Raw genomic sequence first — 18,046 nt, 5'->3', positions numbered from 1 at the left:
ACCCCATAAAATATCACTAGATTTGATCACCCAAGTTTAAACTCACCAGGATTAGTCACTAGCTATTAGAATTTCACCAGGACACGTCACCAAGAGTATAATTTCACTAGGGTAGATCACAATTATGTCTTAAGATCACCACCCATCAAAATATCACTGGAATAGATCACCAGGTTCTTAAATTCACCAGGACAAGTCACTCTCAGTCAGTTAGATACGTTCTCACATCACCAGTTATGAGGAAAATTAAACTTAGGAACCTTGAAATCCATCTTGTGGGGCTTAAGTCAGTTAGATACGTTCTCCATCACCAGTTAGGGAAAATTAAACTTAGGAACCTTTGAGAATCCATCTTTGTGTGGTAGCTATGAGTCAGTTATACGTTCTCATCACCAATTAGGAGAAATTGAACTTGGAACCTTTGAGAATCCATCTTTGTGTGGTAGCTTAATGAGTCAGTTAGATACGTTCTCACATCACCAGTTATGAGGAAAATTAAACTTACCGGGAAAAAATGTTGTCCTGCATCCTTCTTCTTCTTTCCTTTGTCCTTCTCATCGTTATCATTCTCCTTCTCCTTCTTATCCTTTGCCATATCGCAAGAGATAAGGGGAAGGTCCTTGGCCCCCCCGCGTACAATACTTTGATTATGTACTATCTCACTTTGACAGATTTATAGTGTATACCTGTATTGTTCTTTCTGAATATAGATTAATTTTTCCCGTCAATTCGTTACATTTTTCAATTACACTTTTTTTTTGCACTGAATTCAACTCCATGTAATTTTTATTTTATTTACATTTTATGGAGTAAATTTGTTCTATATAAACCAAATTTTAACCGTCACGTTCTGTCTGTCTGTCTGTCTGCTTGTCTGCTGTGTCTGTCTGCTTGTCTGTCTGTCTGTCTTCTGTCTGTGTCTGTCTATATTTTAACTTGTGTTGATTCTCAGGCGTGTGTACATTACATTCTACAGGGGATATATAAGCACTACATACATACATACATACATACATACATACATACATACATACATACATACATACATACATACACACACACATACACACATACACATACAGAAACAAACACACTGTTTTCTATGTTTCTTTTCTCCTATTTGCTTCTGTGTGTCACTAACTCTTAATCTAGACTCGACATCAAACACTACTAGTTCCTCGCATCATGACATCACCCATCGATTTTTCGCTCTGGGTGACATCTTTCCAGCTGCTTTTCTCCGTCGGTTACTGTCTAGATATACTGTCTATAATGACTGTCAAGGCACTGTCTATACCACACACCGAGTGACGGGGACCTTTAAATCTGTCGCAATACTGTCTAGGGGTTTAAACGGAGGCATCCTCGATTTGTCACTGTCAATTTCTAGGTCTTGTCTTCGCTCTTCTGTCTTTTCACCCGTCTACCACCACCACTACCCGTCTACCACCATCTACCACCACCACCACCATCCACCACAACCCGTCTACCAGCACTATCCATCACTATCCACCACCTTTTCTATCCAGTAGGTGACGGGAGAAAGACGGCAGACGGACGGAGAGGGGACAAAGTAGCTCGTCACACACTGCACTGCTGTTACCGTCAGTACTGGGAATGCCTTGTTCGCCCAGCTGATAACGATAAGATACATAATATATCTTATCTTTCTAAACCCTGCTAATGATATACCCTCCCCTCCCCTCTCTCTTTTCTCTCTCGCTCGATTATATCTCTGTCCTGTCGTCTCTCTCTCTCTCTCTCTTTTTCTTTAATGCAGTGATATAAAAACACTCCCAACAAAGCCTTCATAACAAAAGAACATTAAACTAACATTATCATAATCAGTTCAATAGATGGTATTTATTGAGGTGCCAAGCGTATCGATAAATTAAAAGTCCAGTTTACGCGGATTCTTACTAATTTATACGTTATTTTCTCCTTCTATCTAATTTCTAAATATTAAATAAAGAATTCGTTGTTGTAATGCAGTAAATATATTGAATTTATAACGGAAGATGGAGATAATATTGGTGGGAAATATTAACGAAGTATCATAATCATCTGAGGAATCACACCCAAGGAAATAATCTATAATATCATTTCATTTCCTTTCAATTAATCCACAAACGAAACCTTAAACACTTATAAACAACAAACAAACATTGATTGCATCCGTGATAGATTGTGACGTCATACATAAACACCATCCACGTACTAGATTGTGACGTCATACATAAACACCATCCACGTATTAGATTGTGACGTCATACATAAACACCATCCACGTGATAGATTGTGACGTCACAAAGGAACAACTTACCCTGGTGACTATAACCATGGTGGCGGGTTGAGGGCGTCACTGGTCCGCCTGGGAGAAAAAAAAATGTAAACTGTAAATTTTTATTCATATTGTAAATTATTCGTTAATTGTGATCTCTGTTGTTTCATTAATTTCTTGTATAGCTTTATAAATTTTTAGTTTAGCTTCTTAATTATTGTTAGCGCTTCATATTATTTTAGTATAGCTTCATAAATTGTTAATATAGCTACGTTAATTCAGAATACAATTTCGTTTATGCACATTAATTATAACAAGCTAAATGGATATACAATACAGGTAAACAAAAGCTAGATTTAATATGGTTGATAAACACGGAAAAACAAAAAACAAAAGATAAACTCAGCAACACCAAACAAAAATAGTTCCTGATGCCGCCGCCAGAAGGTCATTTATATGCCAGGGGTCATAAATTTTCTCCTTTGGTACAATAATTTTCTTACACGTTTATATAATGTTTGGGTGTTATTATTATTATCATTATTATTATCATCATCTTATTCATTGTTATTTACAGTTTATTTGTTATTGTTGCAGTATTATTTAATTTATATGCTAACTAAAATTCATTCTCTCTCTCTCTCTCTCTCTCTCTCTCTCTCTCTCTCTCTCTCTCTCTTTCTATACCCATTAAGGTAAAAATTAATGACCTCGTTCCACAGACACTCTTATTAAAGGCAGGAAAAGAGTCATTACGTCAAAGGTCCGCCATTTCGGTCTATTGTGTCGATTTCTCTCGCTGAAATAGATCAATTACGTCTGAAAAGTTTCCTCCTGATGTATAATTTAGTAGTAGAGTCGGATGTTAAATTTAAACGTTAATGATATATACGGATTTGGCTTTACAACGCAGGTGAATTAATTAGTGGATTCAGGTAAAGATGCAGTTGCCAAATTTATCATATATTATGCTTATTATTGTTATTAACGTGTCTATTTCCTCCATGAGGCTTAACGTTGTTCTTCCGCCATGTTAGAATGAAAGTGTAATACGGAAGAGAAAGGGATAGTGTATGATAATCGTTAAAATAAAATAGGAAACGATAAAAAAATTAAATGTCGGCAACATGACGATGCTTGATGGTGGTGACTTGTGTTGCCATTATGTACTTATTTTCTCGTCTTCCGGCTTTTCAAAATATATAAGATTGTGTCAAAATGAGAAGAAATATAAATATTACATAAATAACGCTTTACAAGTTTATGTTTAAGAGTTGTAAAGTCGGAGAAAAAATAGTTCAAAAATATACCGTTTGGCATCAATCGTATTTCCGCATTGCTTTGGCGGACATTCATTTGTTGCCACATATTTTGGTGAAGTCTTTGTATTATTGTTATTATTATCGATATTTGTATTTTCCTTTCAGTTGTGGATTTAAACTAAAATTCATATAATATTCCGTATAATAAGATGTGTATAATCAGAGTGGAATAAATAAAAGAGGTTAAAATAATGACCTTTTGGCAACACCGCGCGTTGACGACAGCAAGAGGAAACATCACTATATCCCGCGCAAAGTTCACAACCATCAACTTGCTTTCATTATTAAAACATCATTGACATACAAACACTCACCAACCCCCCCCCAAAGATAATAAATCCTTGCTTTACTAGTATTACAAGACATTTTAAACCCCCCGCAAGATAGAGAAATTGGCACTAGTTAACCTGTGGTAGTAACGGTATTAGAACCGCTACTCACCAATGTTAACTTGACGGCTGGGGAAGAGAATTTAAAACCTACCGTTGTGTTCACTAACTCAAGTATTGTGTACCTTGTGCCGTCCCCCCCTCCTCCTACCCCTTTCCCCACTGTAAAAAATACCAAAGTATGTATGTCAGTATGCGTGGCTCACAGTTTGTATAGATATACTTAGAATAATGTATCACGAGTACAATATAGTAAATACAAATTGATTCTTTAAAGAGACATAACTCCTTTACCAAGAGACGAGAGCATCTTCAGTTGTCAATTTATACAGGCAAGGGTTGCTTTAATAGTTTACAAGTATCTCAAAGGGCAATAACTCAGTCAACTATGTACATATCTGGAGTTTGTTACTGCGTCAAGTTAAATAAAAAAGCTCGAGTTCAGACAATAATCACGGCTAACTTGTCTGGCTCAGTAAACATGAATATCGGATATCGGTCTAGTTGTAATGTTAGAATCACTTTATAATAATAATGTAATGGTTATAATTTACTGTATATCTGAAAATTTGTTTTATTATATGAAAATTAAACTAAGATAGATAAATATTCAGTAAAATCGGCTTGAATTTCCGATATACTCGAAGATCCGATATTGAATTTTCTTAGTGTGTATTTGTCGATTCGATATTTGTACTAGAAGATCCGATACTTGTTCTTCAGGATCCGTTATCTGTTTTTCAATATCCGATAACTTTCAAGTCCCGATAACTTCTCGTGTAGATCCTGTACATACAGTTTGAGACACCCGGTTTTTTTTCAGTGATTCAATCCATATTTGTATGACATTATGATATATATAATGAAGGAAATGAATTTGGGGTGGAATTATGTGTAAAGAAGCAGCTTAAGTGCGCTTTTAATATGCTTTCATGCGTATTTATATGTACACAACAATGCCTCTATGCAGTCATGGATATGCATTTGTGTGTGTGGGTGTGTGAGGGGGAAGCCGCACACACTCACACACTCAGCCTGGGGTGTTCAAGGCCAGAACACGGGACACATCGCCCTTTACTGGTCTTATATCACTGTCATGACTACTGTAGTTATGTAAGCGTCCATAATGTACTATGTTATTAGTCATGTCAAGAATGGCAATAATATTTCGTCACAGTTCTTGTTCTGTGGTAGCGGCGGCGACTAATGCGTGATACTGGAGTGTGTGAATGTCTCTGGTTATTCATATTTATCCGTTAATTAAGTGACAGTAAGGGTGATTGGTGTATGATTGTATTATTAATGCGTTAATTATAGCGTTATCAGGGAGGGATAACAGGTGTAAATTAGCTGGTGTTGAAGGCCGGAGATGTGGCAGCGCAGCCCACATTCACGGCCATGGACTCACAGCTGACTGATATCTGTGGTGCCATGTTGTCTTATATACCTAAACATTAATTAATCATTTACCCGCCTTCAACTACATGTCTCCTTCAAAACCAGAAAGTGAAATTTAACGCCGCTCGGTTCCCAGACATATTAGTTTCTCTCAAGCAAAAAAAAAAATCGATTGTGAGTGGAGGCAACACTATTGTAGAAAGCTCGGCGGGGCTTCCATGGAAATGTTGCCAACCATATGTTATGTAGCCTTAATAATGGCGGGAGTCTCGTCCAGTGTGGGGGAGACCAAAGTGTCACGCTCGTCCATCGTTCCCTCCCGTCATTCACCCCTCACGTTCACACACACAATCAGAGAAGAGTTAATGTTATCAAATATTGCGATAAGTAAAACACACCTGGAACCTCGTGAACTTTCTGTCGGGTTCAAATTTTCGTTTACCATTATAAACGTCTAAAAAAAATTACCTACTCTTCATTAACAAATAATAATGACAACGACAATATTTAAAAATTAATAAACAAAAACAATGAAAACTAATACCACTTTTGAAGAGTTACGTCTATTTTACGGAATACAAACAGGTAACTAAAATTATTGGAACAGGTTTTTAATGACAACCCACTTAAAACTACTGGTACATATCTATATTAAACCATTACCACAACCCACTTAAAACTACCGGTACATATCTATATTAAACCATTACCACAACCCACTTAAAACTACCGGTACATATCTATATTAAACCATTACCACAACCCACTTAAAACTACCGGTACATATCTATATTAAACCATTACCACAACCCATTTAAAACTACTGGTACATATCTATATTAAACCATTACCACAACCCACTTAAAACTACCTGTACTTATCTATATTAAACCATTACCACAACCCACTTAAAACTACGGTACATATCTATATTAAACCATTACCACAACCCACTTAAAACTACCGGTACATATCTATATTAAACCATTACCACAACCCACTTAAACTACCGGTACATATCTATATTAAAACCATTACCACAACCCATTTAAAACTACCGGTACATATCTATATTAAACCATTACCACAACCCACTTAAAACTACCGGTACATATCTATATTAAACCATTACCACAACCCACTTAAAACTACCGGTACATATCTATATTAAACCACACAACCCACTTAAAACTACCGGTACATATCTATATTAAACCATTACCACAACCCACTTAAAACTACCGGTACATATCTATATTAAACCATTACCACAACCCACTTAAAACTACCGGTACATATCTATATTAAACCATTACCACAACCCATTTAAAACTACCGGTACATATCTATATTAAACCATTACCACAACCCATTTAAAACTACCGGTACATATCTATATTAAACCATTACCACAACCCACTTAAAACTACCGGTACATATCTATATTAAACCATTACCACAACCCACTTAAAACTACCGGTACATATCTATATTAAACCATTACCACAACCCACTTAAAACTACCGGTACATATCTATATTAAACCATTACCACAACCCACTTAAAACTACCGGTACATATCTATATTAAACCATTACCACAACCCACTTAAAACTTAAAACTACCGGTACATATCTATATTAAACCATTACCACAACCCATTTAAAACTACCGGTACATATCTATATTAAACCATTACCAATTAATCTAATTTAAAACTACCGGTACATATCTATATTAAACCATTACCACAACCCAATTTAAAACTACTGGCATATCTATATTAAACCATTACCACAACTCATTTAAACAACCGGCATATTATCTATATTAAACCATTACCACAACCCACTTAAAACTACGCTGGTACATATCTATATTAAACCATTACCACAACCCACTTAAAACTACTGGTACATATCTTCTATATTAAACCATTAATTAATAACCCACTTAAAACTACTGGTACATATCTCCATATTAAACCATTACCACAACCCACTTAAAACTACTCGGTACATCTATATTAAACCATTACTAATAACCCACTTAAAACTACTGGTACATATCTATATTAAACCATTACCACAACTCCATTTAAAACTACCGGTACATATCTATATTAAACCATTACTTCACAACTCCACTTAAACTACTGGTACATATCTATATTAAACCATTACCACAACCCACTTAAAACTACTGGTACATATCTATATTAAACCATTACCACAACTCACTTAAAACTACTGGTACATATCTATATTAAAACCATTACCACAACCCACTTAAAACTACTGGTACATATCTATATTAAACCATTACCACAACCCACTTAAACTACTGGTACATATCTATATATTAAACCATTACCACAACCCACTTAAACTACTGGTACATATCTATATTAAACCATTACCACAACCCATTTAAAACTACCGGTACATATCTATATTAAACCATTACCACAACCCACTTAAAACTACCGGTACATATCTATATTAAACCATTACCACAACCCACTTAAAACTACCGGTACATATCTATATTAAACCATTACCACAACCCACTTAAAACTACCGGTACATATCTATATTAAACCATTACCACAACCCACTTAAAACTACCGGTACATATCTATATTAAACCATTACCACAACCCACTTAAAACTACCGGTACATATCTATATTAAACCATTACCACAACCCACTTAAAACTACCGGTACATATCTATATTAAACCATTACCACAACCCACTTAAAACTACCGTACATATCTATATTAAACCATTACCACAACCCACTTAAAACTACCGGTACATATCTATATTAAACCATTACCACAACCCACTTAAAACTACCGGTACATATCTATATTAAACCATTACCACAACCCACTTAAAACTACCGGTACATATCTATATTAAACCATTACCACAACCCATTTAAAACTACCGGTACATATCTATATTAAACCATTACCACAACCCACTTAAAACTACCGGTACATATCTATATTAAACCATTACCACAACCCACTAAAACTACCGGTACATATCTATATTAAACCATTACCACAACCCATTTAAAACTACCGGTACATATCTATATTAAACCATTACCACAACCCATTTAAAACTACCGGTACATATCTATATTTTTATTTTTCTTATTGTAATTTTAGTGTTATTATTATTTTTATTGGTTATTATTGTGATTATTATTATTGTCGTTATCGTTATCATTATTATTCGAAACTTAAATTAGATAACTAACCTAACCTAACCACCAGTAAAAGCTAAAATGGTGGTAACAGAATCAAGGGAAGGTCTGTATTTGTGTACTGTAATGGCCTGTTGATTGTTGTTACAGTATTTTATGTAACTAACGATTATTATATTATTATGTGAAGTAATTGGTGTGATTATAATGTTCATCTCTTCCTTCTATTCTCATCTCTGTATTTATCTTCCATTCATTCTTTCTCTCTGCCTTTCTTTCTGTCTCTTTTCCTTCCATTCTCTCTCTCTCTCTCGCTCTATTTATCTTCCTTAACTCTCCTAGATATTATTATTATTATTATTATTATTATTATTTCATTATTACAATTGTTATTTTTATTATTAATATTTTTTATTTATTATTGTTAACATTGTTATTATTACTGTATTATTATTAAAAAAATTCCTTCATTAGTTGAAATTAAAAGAATATATTTATTTAATTAATTTTTCTTAATTCTTAGCCATGTTTTTTATCTTTAGTTATTTATTAATTTGTGTTAAAGTATTTTAGATTTTAATGTAATGATAGTTTATTTCGTACACACACATACACGTTCATACTGTATATATATATACATGCATACATATACATACGTACATAGCACATACACAACTATACATACACACACTCATAGATATACATACATAAGCACACACACACACACACTCATAGGCATACATACATTAACAAAACATACATAACCACATATACACACACAACCATACACACTCAGAAATACATACATAAACACACACACACACACCCCCAGGCACGTACACAGGTAGACCTCAAGGGGGAGTTTGAGACCCATGCCAGTTTGTCCTGCTAGTTACGAAGTGCACCCCTTGATGGCATTATTTTTATCCAATCATCAGTAACAAGATGGCATAGGGTCTCCACTAGCCATGAAATAAGAGGTAGATCAGACCACTAGCCATGAAATAAGGGGTAGATCAGTCCACTAGCCATGAAATAAGGGGTAGATCAGACCATTTATGGCCTCAAAATGGCCATTAAATAGATCAGATTTTGAATATATTTCCCGGGCCACCCAGGCTGTATAAGGCTGGCTTTCCTTGCTTACTTCTTCAGGAGATGGGGCGGCCTTTGGCAGACTCTCAGCTCCCCGTCAGGTATTTCCTGTAGACGGCCCTTCACACTCACACACACACACATATATATACATATACATACATAAGCACATACACACACACAACCATACATACACACAAAATACACAAACTTAGATACACATACACATAAATACACACAAACTTAGATACACATACACATAAATACACAAACTTAGATACAATACCCACAAACTTAGATACACATACACATAAATACACACAAACTTAGATACAAACCACAAACTTAGATACACATACACATAAATACACACAAACTTAGATACACATACCCACAAACTTAGATACATATACACAAATACACACACAAACTTAGATACACATACCCACAAACTTAGATACATACCCACAAACTTAGATACACATACACATAAATACACACAAACTTAGATACACATACCCACAAACTTAGATACACATACACACAAATACACACAAACTTAGATACACATACACACAAACTTAGATATACACACAAACTTAGATACACATACCCACAAACTTAGATACACATACATAAATACACACAAACTTAGATACACATACACACAAACTTAGATACACATACACACAAATACACACAAACTTAGATACACATACCCACAAACTTAGATACACATACACACAAATACACACAAACTTAGATACATACACACAAACTTAGATACACATACACAAACTTAGATACACATACACATAAATACACACAAACTTAGATACACATACACATAAATACACACAAACTTAGATACACATACACACAAACTTAGATATACATACACACAAACTTAGATACACATACACAAACTTAGATACACAAACACACAAATACACACAAACTTAAATACACATACACACAAACTTAGATACAAATACACACAAACTTAGATACACATACACACAAACTTAGATACACATACACAACTTAGATACAAATACACACAAACTTAGATACACATACACAAACTTAGATACACACACAAAATACACACAAACTTAAATACACATATACACAAACTTAGATACAAATACACACAAACTTAGATACACATACACACAAACTTAGATACACATACACACAAACTTAGATACACATACACACAAACTTAGATACACATACACAAACTTAAATACACATACACACAAACTTAGGTACAAATACACAAACTTAGATACACATACACACAAACTTAAATACACATAACACAAACTTAGATACACATACACACAAATACACACAAACTTAGATACACATACACACAAACTTAGATACAATACACACAAACTTAGATACACATACACACAAACTTAAATACACATACACACAAACTTAGGTACAATACACACAAACTTAGATACACATACACACAAATACACACAAACTTAGATACACATACACACAAATACACACAAACTTAGATACACATACACACAAACTTAGATACAACACACACACAAACTTAGATACACACAAACTTAGATACACATACACACAAACTTAGATACACATACACACAAACTTAGATACAAATACACACAAACTTAGATACACATACACACAAACTTAGATACAAATACACACAAACTTAGATACACATACACAAAATACACACAAACTAAATACACATACACACAAACTTAGATACAAATACACACAAACTTAGATACACATATACACACAAACTTAGATACACACACACACAAACTTAGATACACATACACACAAATTAGATACAAATACACACAAACTTAGATACACATACACAACTAGATACACACACAAAAAACACAAACTTAAATACACATATACACAAACTTAGATACAAATACACACAAACTTGATACAATACACACAAACTTAGATACACATACACACAAATAGATACACATACACACAAACTTAGATACACATACACACAAACTAAATACACATACACACAAACTTAGGTACAAATACACAAATACACACAAACTTAGATACACATACACACAAACTAAATAACATACACACAAACTTAGATACACATACACACAAATACACACAAACTTAGATACACATACACACAAACTTAGATACACATACACACAAACTTAGATACACATACACACAAATACACATACACAAACTTAGGACAAATACACACAAACTTAGATACAATACACACACACAAACTTAGATACACATACACACAAACTTAGATACAAATACACACAAACTTAGATACACACAAACTTAGATACACATACACACAAACTTAGATACACATACACACAAACTTAGATACAAATACACACAACTTAGATACACATACACACAAACTTGATACAAATACACACAAACTTAGATACATACACACAAATACACAAAACTTAGATACACATACACACAAACTTAGATACAAATACACACAACTTAGATACAAACACACGCAAACTTAGATACACACAAAATACAAAACCTACACACCCAAAATTTTAATATACACATACTGTATGTGCATTTCTTATGCTGTGAGTGTGTGTATGTGTGTGAGAAACATATGTGTGTATGTGTGAAGAACCATATGTGTATGTGTAAAGAACCATGTGTATGTGTAAAGAACCATGTGTATGTGTAAAGAACCATATGTGTGTATGTGTAAAGAACCATGTGTGTATGTGTAAAGAACCATATGTGCGTATGTGTAAAAACTCTGTGTGTGTATGTAAGAACCCTGTATGTGTCTGTTTGTGTAAAATTCCTGTATATTTGTGTATGTATGAAAGAACCATATGTGTGTATGAATCCAATATGTGTATGTATTAAAAAAACCCCGTGTATGAATGTGTAAAAATCCTATGTTAGAATATATGTATATATGCTTTCCAGAGACCTCATGTATATATGGTAGAACCGGGATGTGTATGTATATGTGTGAAGGACGTTGATATGTATATGTGTATTTATGTATACGCATATAAAAACTAACACAGATTGACTTAATATTTCCACCAATATGAGATGTTTTGCGGGGATTCTTAATTTACCTGAAGCGCATAATTTTAGGTCCTGATTTTGTGAACCTCAGGTGAACGCGTGTAAAATAATCTCCCCTAATCTAGCCCATTGACAGGTGTTGGTGCAGCCGACAGACAGCGGTTCGCTAGCCCACCCCCCACACAACCTAGTAGGCCAATTCCTTTCCTCTCCGACCCGCCTTTCCGTCCCATTCCGTTCCGTTCAGCCCCACCCAAGGGAATCAGAACTCACCTCTCGTGTTGTTGATGTTAGAGGGCCCTGGCCGGTGGTATATTAATCCCAGGGCTAATGCATGTCTCCTGGAGGCGGAATATTGGTTAATAAGGCACACATAAGGGTTTTCTGGCTACCCTCTCACCACTTACCTCTCACAACACTCGCGGTGTCAGTGACTTCCGATCGCCACGTGACGTCACACCTGCACGCGCGCCATCTTGAGGCAACTACACCAACTAAACCTTTAATAATAAACCCTATTTACACCTTTATCGTTTGTATTAAATCCCTCTATGCAATTAAAATGTAAAGATAAGAAAAAATAAGAAAGATTACAACAATAACTCCATCCATATCATACAGTCAACAGTGATACCAGCTGTGAACAAGATCCCCCTTACATTACAATTCTCTACGTTTATCGCATTAAATTACCGTAAATAACGATAGTAACGGCTGAGTTATATATTCACATATTGTTATAGTGTTTATAGAGCCATCATCAGTGTTTAGATAAGGAGGTAAACTGAAATATCGCCAAGGTACAGGAGGTAACCCCAGGGATGTCAACGCTAAGTGAAGGAGTTATCCGGAGAGGCTGGACGCGGGTAATACAATCACCCCAATTATTCCCAAAATTATACATCATCAAATATTATTATTATTATTGTCGTTATTATCATCATCAATCATATTCATCCATACACATAAATAACCATTATAAGTATTAGAATCATTAAGTAAAAGCACCAGTCACTTACACGGGTTATAAGTGTATGTCTGGGAGCCGAGAAACCTTATAAGTGTGGTGACTTGGGGTTATATTATTATTATTATTATTATTATTATTATTATTATTGTTATTATTTATTATTATTATTATTATTATTTATTATTATTATTATTATTGTTATTTATTATTGTTGTTGTTGTTGTTGTTGTTGTTGTTGTTGTTGTTGTTGTTGTTGTTATTATTGTTTGTAACAGTGGCACTAATAATACTCGTAGTCATCTAGTAGAAGTAGTAGTAATAGTATAAGTGATAGTAGGTGTTGTAGTATTAATAGTAGTAGTAGCAATTGTTGTAGTCATAATAGTAGAAGTAATAGTACGTGTAGTAGTAATAATTCGCCCGTAGGAGTGAAGTAGTTTTAAATACCTGTAGTGTTTTTTCCTCTCGTGAAATCCTCTCCAAACACACATACACAAACATACAACAAACAAACACTGAAGAAAACATGAAGGGTGAAAAAGAGACATAGGAGACAATAAAAGCGCTTCCATTTTCCCTGGCGGCTGAGAAAGTCGGTACATGCCATTAACCACCACACACCAAATACAACATTTTCCATTTTTATTCCACTACATATATTACAAAAAATACAACAACTAGAAATTACAACCTCACGGAAAAAATATAATTATTTTATTTTTTATTTTTTTATATATGGGAAGTTGTTGTAATTTATCTGTTTATGGTAATTGTGTTTTATTTCACTCTGGGTATTTGGGTACAGGCGAGGTGAGAATTACAGTCAGTTGTATTCTGGTCTTGGGACGTGATACAGTAATACAGTTTCTACAGGGGGCTAATACAGTAGGGTGAGTAAATACAGCTGAATAATACTGTAATTGCATTGATACAGTCGTTTTAGTGAGTACACAGGGCGAGGTGAGAATTACAGTCAGTTGTATTCTGGTCTTGGAACGTGATACGGTAATACAGTTTCATCTACAGTGATTAATACAGTACGGATTATTAATTACAACTGAATTCATATACATTAGCACAGTGGAGTTTTATAAAAATGCAGAAATTACTCAAGAAATACAGTAGGCTGTATTCGGATTGTTGGGTATAATACAGTAATACATTTTATATAGTGTTTAGTGTATTATACGACAGTACAGTAATCGGTAAATACAGTTCAGTTCATAATTACAGTAGTGATGTATTATTGTCACCATAAATTACAATTAAATACAGTTTTTTATTAGTTGTATCTATATTACAGTAATTAATGCAATATAATTATAGTAATTAGCATTTTATTTATAATTACAGTGATGCAGTTTAGCATTTTACCTAAGGATAGAATTAGGTAGATATACTGAGACTCAACGTTAACTAGATCGTCCATTTAACTCCAGTCAGGAGACAAATTAAGTTACAAGTTTCCTATAGGTAAAAGACATCTGGAACTGCCCAACGCATGATCAGTCGTATCTCAAAGGTCATCAAATTGGAAATATAATAACTCACACAAATAAGCTATTCCATACATCATTAGTGTAAATATAAATAAGTAAATCAATTAATACGGTGATAAAAATATAAATAGATGTTTGTGATTGTGGGTTGATATCATTTGGAACAAGAACCATCAGCTCAGTTCAGTCTTGTGTGTTAGTAAACAAAAGATTTGATCAAGAGTGTGATGGTTGATGTAGTCTGGCCTCGTCTGGTCACATAATACCTCCCTCGTTCACAGTTTCCTCGTCTTTTAGCACAGTCTTCATCTTAAGTAAGTTAATGAAGGTAATGGGAGAGAGACAATAACTAGGAGGAGGTGTGAGGGTCCAGGCCAGAGATCGTTACTCTTAGCCTATACAGTATACCTAATGACCACCACTGAACTAGAGGTGGTCATGGTTAGGGAAGGTGACCTGGGTTCATATTTTCCATATTTTTAAATATTTTGAATATTTAAATTATATTCACCCTGTTGTGTCATGTCTGAAGGGTTGTTAGTTGTAAGGCTCTCAGTCTATTTGGATAATCGAGATGACATAGTTGAGAAATCATCTTTGTGTTGCACTTTATCTGGTTATGGTGATCTCGTACCCAAGATAAAATAATACTAATATAATGTTTACTCTTACCCACGCTAACTCGTACCCAACTCGCGAGATAAGTCGTACCCAAGATTACTTGCACCCAGTTCAAAAGATAATCCATAACTATTAGTATATATACCATGCATAGGTAGCTGCTGTCATAGCGTTATTATAGCTTATTACGAGCTATTCAGGGCTGGTTTAAGGAGAGGCCCCAGGCCCCCTCAGACAAGGGGCCCCCTGAATGAAATAAAAATAGAATTCAATTTAAGAAAATTTGGAGGATATATATAAAATTTTAGCTTCATCTGTGATTACAAAAAAAGATTATGTAAATCTCGTAGGAATATGCAGTGAAATAGGGAACTGTAATGGAGGCTTTAAAATGGTTGCATCTCATTACATAAGTATGGTATTCCGTCACACAAACATTGCACTACAATTAAATACTTCACACTATGTGGTTTAGAATAACTTTATTGCAATTTACTGATTTCAGGCTAATACATTTGGCAGTTTCAATTTATAAACTGGGCGATGTAAACATTTAAAATAGTCATAAGTCAACAAAATATAGACATGCATAAAAACAGATTGATTTTCCAGCCTCAGCTTTTTGCTAACAAATCAGTTAGTATACAGTACAGTATATAATTCGGGGCTCCTCTGGTACTTCTTCCGGTATAACGAACTTGTTCTACAGAGTGGTTGACATTGTCAGGAATTTCTTCTTCTGACATGTCGACGTCAAGAATGAAATACAGTAGTAATAAGGAAATAAAAGAACGAAGAGTGAGAATATTGGCCAACGCATATACAATTAGTTATGTTATTATATGTTAATGATACTCTGGATAGATTTGTTTAAAAAGTCATGACCACACGGAAACAAGACCAGTATGAGTAATGTAACCACTTGATTGTGTCACCCAATATTCACGTTCTTCCTAATTAGAGAGAGAGAGAGAGAGAGCAGACGTGTTTACTCTTAATTTCTTAAGGTCAAATAAACACTTTTAAAACACACATTGCTCTTCATATATTAAAATCAACCTGGTACAATGAAATTATAATATCTAAAATAAAACATATTTACAAAGATACTCCAGGAATACATGAACTGAGCTGTGGTTATAGATTTCTCTTCATATTTTTTTCCATAATTCATTTGTGTTGAGTGGAGGATAGAGAGTAATTGTAACTGAATATTAACCAGTTTGGCCTCTATAAATAAGTGTGGCAGCAGAACACACAATTGAATATTTTCACGTCCACTCCTCCTGTTCAGAGTTAAGACGTTGATGCCACCCTTCGCAATCATTGTTTGTGCGTACTGTACATTTGTAGCCAGACTGGTTCTTTATATTCCACACTGTAGATTTCAACCAAATTGAATCGACGTAGTCAAAGAGAACAGTAAATTGGGTACGATTTATCTTGTAATTGGGTACGACTTGACATGTTCTGATGGGTACGAGTTGTCCAGCACCCAACATTATCTAGGGATATTAGATCTTTCCGGAGGTAAGGTTTTCATGCCTGTATACAGTAATCCAGACTGGTAAGTACTTGAGATTAGTACAGTTGATGAAGCATTTTCCTATCTTGGTATTCGAAGGTACAGTTTATAATTCTTAAATCTCAAGGACTAATCTTCAATGATCCAGATAAACATAGAAGTAAAAATCATAATATATAAAGAAATAGGGCATCAGATGTACGGTGAAACCTCCCTATAACGGACTCCTCTCTTCATATAATCCGTTATATGGAGGTCTTACATCTGACGAGCCCTCGATATAATGGACTTTCATCTCTATTTAGTTCATTAGATGGAGGTTTCACATCTAACGAACCCTCAATATAATGGACTTTCCTCTCCAAGTAGGCTGGTACATAGAGGATTCACTGTATACTAAATATTCACCTTGTTTCCTCTCCCTGGTGTCACAGTTTGAGGTCGTGATGGGAAACATAATCACCACCTGGATGGGGTCTCACGTCATAGGCAGTGGAGGCAGCAAGCGAAAGGTGGAGGAGGTACAGAATGACGATGGGGAAACAATGGACTTGGAATCTCTTCTCCACACACGCAAAAAGTATATACCATCGTAAATTATCTTCACTATCTAATCCTTATCCCCTAT

The 18,046-nt window shown here is 34.6% G+C and overlaps 2 protein-coding genes across 9 annotated transcripts in view; one reads left to right on the top strand and one right to left on the bottom strand.

Annotated features, from left to right (window-relative positions):
* The window catches only part of LOC121879667 (myosin-VIIa-like), a 50,199-nt gene extending 36,983 nt beyond the window's left edge, over window positions 1-13,216 (bottom strand). For 5 of the 7 annotated variants that reach the window (XM_042386364.1, XM_042386366.1, XM_042386367.1 and 2 more), the window contains exons 1-2: window positions 1,517-1,604; window positions 506-700 (exon numbers count right to left, since the gene is read on the bottom strand). In XM_042386364.1, the coding sequence (XP_042242298.1) occupies window positions 506-595 (90 nt within the window). In that variant the 5' untranslated portion in view covers window positions 596-700; window positions 1,517-1,604. Of the gene's footprint in view, window positions 1-505; window positions 701-1,516; window positions 1,605-2,323; window positions 2,372-13,076 lie in introns of those variants that run through there. The other 2 variants (XM_042386369.1, XM_042386370.1) reach the window with 1 other exon arrangement.
* The window catches only part of LOC121879672 (protein germ cell-less-like), a 25,503-nt gene continuing 9,005 nt past the window's right edge, over window positions 1,549-18,046 (top strand). Inside the window, exons 1-2 of one of the 2 annotated variants that reach the window (XM_042386383.1) lie at window positions 1,549-1,604; window positions 17,853-17,998. In XM_042386383.1, the coding sequence (XP_042242317.1) occupies window positions 17,865-17,998 (134 nt within the window). In that variant the 5' untranslated portion in view covers window positions 1,549-1,604; window positions 17,853-17,864. Of the gene's footprint in view, window positions 1,605-15,453; window positions 15,587-17,852; window positions 17,999-18,046 lie in introns of those variants that run through there. The other variant, XM_042386382.1, reaches the window with a different exon arrangement.

Source organism: Homarus americanus, unplaced genomic scaffold, assembly GCF_018991925.1.
Source record: "Homarus americanus isolate GMGI-L3 unplaced genomic scaffold, GMGI_Hamer_2.0 scaffold42643, whole genome shotgun sequence".
Classification (NCBI taxonomy): Eukaryota; Metazoa; Arthropoda; class Malacostraca; order Decapoda; family Nephropidae; genus Homarus; species Homarus americanus.
Note: the sequence above shows the minus strand (reverse complement) of the source record. Positions and strands in the feature narration are given on the sequence as shown.